Source organism: Doryrhamphus excisus, chromosome 18 (genome assembly GCF_030265055.1).
Source record: "Doryrhamphus excisus isolate RoL2022-K1 chromosome 18, RoL_Dexc_1.0, whole genome shotgun sequence".
NCBI lineage: Eukaryota > Metazoa > Chordata > Actinopteri > Syngnathiformes > Syngnathidae > Doryrhamphus > Doryrhamphus excisus.
The window spans coordinates 6,275,032-6,281,031 of record NC_080483.1 but is presented as its reverse complement, the minus strand read 5'-3'; the positions used below and the strand labels follow the sequence as shown (position 1 = coordinate 6,281,031).

Below are 6,000 nucleotides of genomic sequence, written 5' to 3'. Positions count from 1 at the left end.
TCGGGGACACCAGTCAGGGTGTTGACAGAGATGGTGGCATCCCTACATATTATTAATTCATTCATTTTCTACCGCTTTTTCCTCACGAGGGTCACGGGGGATGCTGGAGCCTATCCCAGCTGTTTATGGGTGAGAGGCAGAGTACACCCTGGACTGGCCAGCCAATCACAGGGCACATATAGACAAACAACCATTCACACTCACATTCATACCTATGGACAATTTGGAGTCGCCAATTAACCTAGCATGTTTTTGGAATGTGGGAGGAAACCGGAGTACCCGGAGAAAACCCACGCATGCACGGGGAGAACATGCAAACTCCACACAGAGATGGCCGAGGGTGGGATTGAATCCTGGTCTCCTAGCTGTGAGGTCTGCGCGCGAACCACTAGACCGCCGTGCCGCCCCCCTACATATTAGATGTTTGTAAATATTATGTAGATACATGAGTTGTTCATCGTTTTAACCCAAAAACAACACTCAAGCTGGGAATGGCAACATTTCCAATGGCACCTACTTCACTTCTGCGTCACTGGTACCCCTTTTTCCAGGGGCCCCCCAAACATAAAAACTGATTTTTCCTTTTGATTTAAAGTAAATATAACTATTTCAGTCTTAATTCGCGTGCTTAAAACTACATCAAAATGCGTAATTGATCACGAACGGCGGCACGGAGGTCGAGTGGTTAGCGCGCAGACCTCACAGCTAGGAGACCAGGGTTCAATTCCACACCCGGCCATCTCTGTGTGGAGTTTGCATGTTCTCCCCGTGCATGCGTGGGTTTTCTCCGGGTACTCCGGTTTCCTCCCACATTCCAAAAACATGCTAGGTTAATTGGCCACTCCAAATTGTCCATAGGTATGAATGTGAGTGTGAATGGTTGTTTGTCTATATGTGCCCTGTGATTGGCTGGCCACCAGTCCAGGGTGTACCCCGCCTCTCGCCCAAAGACAGCTGGGATAGGCTTCAGCACCCCCCGCGACCCTCTTGAGGAAAAGCGGTTGAAAATGAATGAATGAATGATCACAAACGTTTCAACTTCGACCCCATTTCTTCTCACGCAATGGACTACACCTTTTTACTGTGAAAGTGCAGATTGCTGCCGAAACAAAATTGTCGGTGCAGTGTGGAGGTAGATGAAGTTGCCTGAGTGGAGCAGAGATGGCGAAAGAAAAGTACAGAGTTTTTTTTTATTTTTTTATCAAAACCACCTAAGGTGTTAAACTTTACCATAGCCCCAAGTACAAACATAGACACACAAGAGCCAGACACTCTTGACAGTAGCATTGTCGTCTGTGTCAGTCGTAGAGGTCGTTTTGAGGCCGAGCCTGTGAGCAATGCTTTTCATCACCTATAAATGCTAGAATGTTGTATTATCATATTAAAGGGGAACTGCACTTTAAAAAAAATTGGCCATCATTCACATTACTTATGTGAACATTTTTCTGTGCATTCTAGCTATTTTTCATCTGCTGGACTAACACGACATGTCGCTACTCGAGCATCATTCACAGATGGAGGACAAAGGGCTGAAGCACTGCAGGTTGTCTTTCCAACCAGTTTCTCCAGCAGGTGATTGAAATGACGTTCCCTCAGGCTCGTTCCCTCAAACTAAAGGAAGGTTAATCATTAAAATCACCTGCTTAAGAAAACCTCTCGTGTCTCGGCCCTCCATGGCATGAGTTTGACACACCTGCAGAAATTTAAAGGGTCGTCATTGACAGAGCTAGCATAAGTATGTGTATCAATGCGACTTAAAAAAAAGTTCTGGTAGTGTAAATCATCAAAATATGGCAAGATACTGCAACTATTATATGTTATCATCAATGTACATGTTAATGCATGATCACAGCATGGATATCAAACAATGTAACGCTGTTTTTTGTCAAAATAGGTGTGTTCCAACGACAGCATTGTAAGCTGGCTCAAATTAACTCACTTGTGTTATAATGCACAGAAAAGGGATACAAAAATTTTTTTTTTGTATTGTGAATAATGGGCAAAGTTCCAAAAAAAGTGCAGTTCCCCTTTAAACAATGCCAAAGTTTCAGATATTGAGATTTACACATTTGAAAGTGAGCCATGAATGAAGTTTTTCTAACACCAGTTCACTGTGATATCACAGTGAGCCATCCAGCAGGTGACTTTCTTATATGGGCGTGCCTGGGTACCAACTCTTCATTACAAGCTGAGTGGGACCAATCACAGTGGAGTTTGTGTGCCCGGAGGTGGGTGTAACAATGTGTTATTTACTTAATTTTATTTCACTTCTTGTATGTATGTATTTGTCGCTATATGTTTTTTTACATAGTCAATTATTTTATTTGTACTTATTTTTGTTGTGTGAACTTTGACATTGTGTGATGTCATTTCCTGTCTTTCTGGCGGGCTCCTCTTCAGTCGTCTTTTGGACTGCTGAGGAGGCGGTATGCTAGTAGGTGGCAGCAATGGTTAATTAGTAAATAGTATAAATATGTTACGCGTTTCACCCAGTATGTGCTTCTATTATGTACAGTATTTAAATAAACCTTGTAAAAGTTACTGTTGTTAGATAAGTCCTTTTTTATGTGGTTTTCTTTTTGTAGGAAACTTATGCAAATGTGTTGACGCTGCTGTACGTTTTAGTATGTTGTGCACGAGTATATGCTCAATCACAGTGAGCCATTCGGCAGGTGACTTCCTTATATGGGCGTTCCTGGGTACCAACTGTTGATTACAAGTTGAGTGGAACCAATCACAGTGCAGTGGGTGTGCCCGAAGGCGGGTGTAACCGATGTGTTAATTTACTTAATTTTATTTCACCAATAATTCACTTCTTGTATGTATTTGTCCCTATATGTTTTTATACATAGTCAATTATTTTATTTGCACTTATTTTTGTTGTGTGAACTTTGACATTGTGTGATGTCACTTCCTGCCTTTCTGGCGCGCTCCTCTTCAGTCGCCTTTTGGACTGCTGAGGAGGAGGTATGCTAGTAGGTGGCAGCAATGGTTAATTATATAAAGTATGAATATGTGCTTATATTATGTACAGCATTTAAAGACATCTGGTAAAAGTTACTGTTGTCAGATAAGTTAAGATAAGTTTTAAGGAGATCGTTTTTTTTTTTTCTAGCAAACTTGTGCAGGTGTGTTGACGCCGCTGTACATTTTGTATGTTGTGTACAGGTATGTGTGTCCCTTATTGTTTTATTTATTTTGCATAAAAAGTCTCCAGTCGCCTTTTGGACCGCGGAGGAGGAGGAAACGTGTGCAAGTGTGTTGACGCTGCTGTATATTTTTGTATGTTGAAGAAATAAACGCCCTCCTCCGGTTGGCGAAGGAATTGCAGCCTCCCACCTCGTCTTTTCACACCAGAACACAACGCTTTATTATAGCCAGTTACATGGACCAAGGGTGGAATACATTAAAACAGACCGTTTTGGAAATCCATGAAAAACAGCTGGAATAGGGGCAGAATCTGGAAGACTGGATGCCCCTGTGCCCAACACAAGATAGCTGGGTACCTACACCAACACTACAAACAAATCCTTGTGGAAGATCTAAATTGAATATTTGATCCAACGTTGGCAGGTATGATGGGTACCTGTTTCCGCTCAAACGGAAATTTGTCAGGGTGCGTTCTTCTTCGTGGTGTTTTTCTTCTTCTGTTGTTTATTGGCGGTTGGCAAGCAGCTTTCGTGTGCATTAGCGCCATCTGTGAAACCGAATCTAAACCCTTCTATACTTTATTCACAAGTCCAGTTTTATTAAAAAAGAAAATATATATCTATATAAAACATGCCCCGAGTTTAATTATAAAATATTAGCAAGCTTGAATGTGATCTTTTCCTGTTTAAATTTATCCCGGGTGCGTTCTTTCAGCGCATGCTCAGATATGACGTAACACGCAGATCCAGACGTTCTTCAGTTTTAAAAATGGAGGCGAGTAATCGGCACTGGACTAAGCAAAGTTTGTTTTTGATTCAAACTAAATTTCAAGACTGGACAGACGAAAAACTGTCAATACGGAGTTATTCCAACAAGTGAAAGAAAAACTTGGGGAAGCCGTTATCACGTGATGTTTACGTTTTACCGCACATGACCCGTTGACTATTCTGGTTGATTTTCATGGTGCATGTAGACAAGAGATTGGAATATTCCTCTCCATGGATACCATTGTTTCCCGAAAGGTCATTCGGAAAGAGAAAAACTGGTCATGTAAAAACGTGGCTACTGTGGAGTGTCTGTGGTGTAAAGACTGGCAGAGCAATGTAATATTGGTCTGTGTGGCAACACCTACCTTGTTCCTCCGATAGACTTATTGATGCACGTGTGAGGTCATGGTGACATTTTGTAACATTTTTGGTTAGTGGTGCCACAAGATTTTTCCAATGTAAAAATTGTGCCGTGGCTCAAAAAAGGTTGAAAAACACTGTTAATGCATGATCACAGCATGGATATCAAACAATGCAACGCTATTAAAGGGTTTTTTTTGTGCCCAACACAAGATAGCTGGGTATCTACACCAACACCACAAACAAATCCTTGTGGATGATCTAAATTGAACATTTTCTTGATCCAACGTTGGCAGGTATGATGGGTACCTGTTTGTAATATGCATCGCTGCCATCTACAGGAGTGCTACAGAATATCATTAAAAATGTCATCAGATTGATTGGATTTCGATTGCAATTGATTGGACTTGGCACAAATGTCCTCTTAACTGAGTGCAATTAACTTTAGCAATGCATGCAGATGTTCTTTCACACAAAAACTGCTTCCATAGTGGATGGATCCAGACTTATTGTGTTGTAAGTGTTGTAATAGCAATGACGTGTGTGTGTGTCTTCTCCCAGGCGCTAGGATCCAGAGGAATGGCTCTGCTTTATCCTCTCCTCTCTCCATCCTCTCTCTCTCTCTCTCTCTCACATGCTCTTCCTCGCATCAGGACTGTTTTAAAGTCTGACAGACTTCCTGCACGCATGGAGGAACCTTGTAGAGCCTTTTCTCCACAAAGCAAGCATCGACTTTCTTCCCTGTGACTGCAGGACGAAGATTTTCTCCTCAGGTGTCACATACATGCTCAGCCCTGCTGCCCGTCCTCCTATTAAAGGAAGATCCGACGCAAACGCTGGACTTCAAAGAGCATTTCTTCGCATCCGCGTTCACTTCTACCCTGTCGCCGGTTTGAACGCCAAAAGGAAGGAACAAAAACACTTATTTATTATCATGTGGACGTTCCTGCAAACGTGTCGCTGCTGGATTTTCTTCCTGGTCGTGCCGTCCATCCTTCTCCTCCGTACCGAGTGTCATCCCGGTAAGTTTCATCTCTTTTCGTGCCTGGTTGTGTTTTGTAACAGTGTATACTTTCGACATTATCACAGAGAAATGCATAGATTTAAATCTATTTGCCTATTTACCTGCACCAATATCTGCGAATTTGTTATTGGTCCGATACCAAAGCAGTATTCCCGATACCGATACTTTTATTTGGACTATTGCAATTGATTTTGTGGCCCTGCTGGTGTCATGGATACATGCTGCCCGTGTTGCGTTTGAGTGTCCAAATGTCCAGTGTCGGTCCCAAGCCTGGATAAATGGAAGGGATTTAAAATAAGACAAATCAAACTTGACTCAATGAGGCGACCCCAGACGTCAGAAAAAAATGTTAAAACAACTTGTCCTGTATTCTAAAACTCCTTGATCATGATTAAATTCAAATAAAATGCAGGGCGCATGTATAACGCAAACGTGTAAAAAAGTATTTATTTTGACCGTTAACTTGTATGTGAACAATTTCAAAATATAACAATTTAAGGCAATGTAACATTGTCAAGAGCATAAGGCAATTGCTCCCTTTGTTTATATACAATTGTTGGAGCAAAATAAACTGTAAAATTACATTTATATAATCATCTATAAATACCAATAATGTAATAATATCAATAAGACAATATCAAAATCACAGAATATCCAACTGATCACACTAGTATCAACCTGATATTAATACTACCCTTG

General features: G+C 41.4%; 1 protein-coding gene across 4 annotated transcripts in view; it reads left to right on the top strand.

The window, feature by feature from the left end:
• Nucleotides 1-4,924: 4,924 nt before the first annotated feature.
• LOC131105890 (receptor-type tyrosine-protein phosphatase gamma-like) overlaps nt 4,925-6,000 on the top strand; it is a 181,826-nt gene continuing 180,750 nt past the window's right edge. For all 4 annotated transcript variants that reach the window (XM_058054374.1, XM_058054372.1, XM_058054371.1 and 1 more), the window contains exon 1: nt 4,925-5,299. Coding sequence is in view for 3 of the 4 variants with exons in the window: in XM_058054372.1 (XP_057910355.1) it covers nt 5,062-5,299 (238 nt within the window). In the remaining variant the exon portion in view is untranslated. The remainder of the gene's footprint in view (nt 5,300-6,000) is intronic.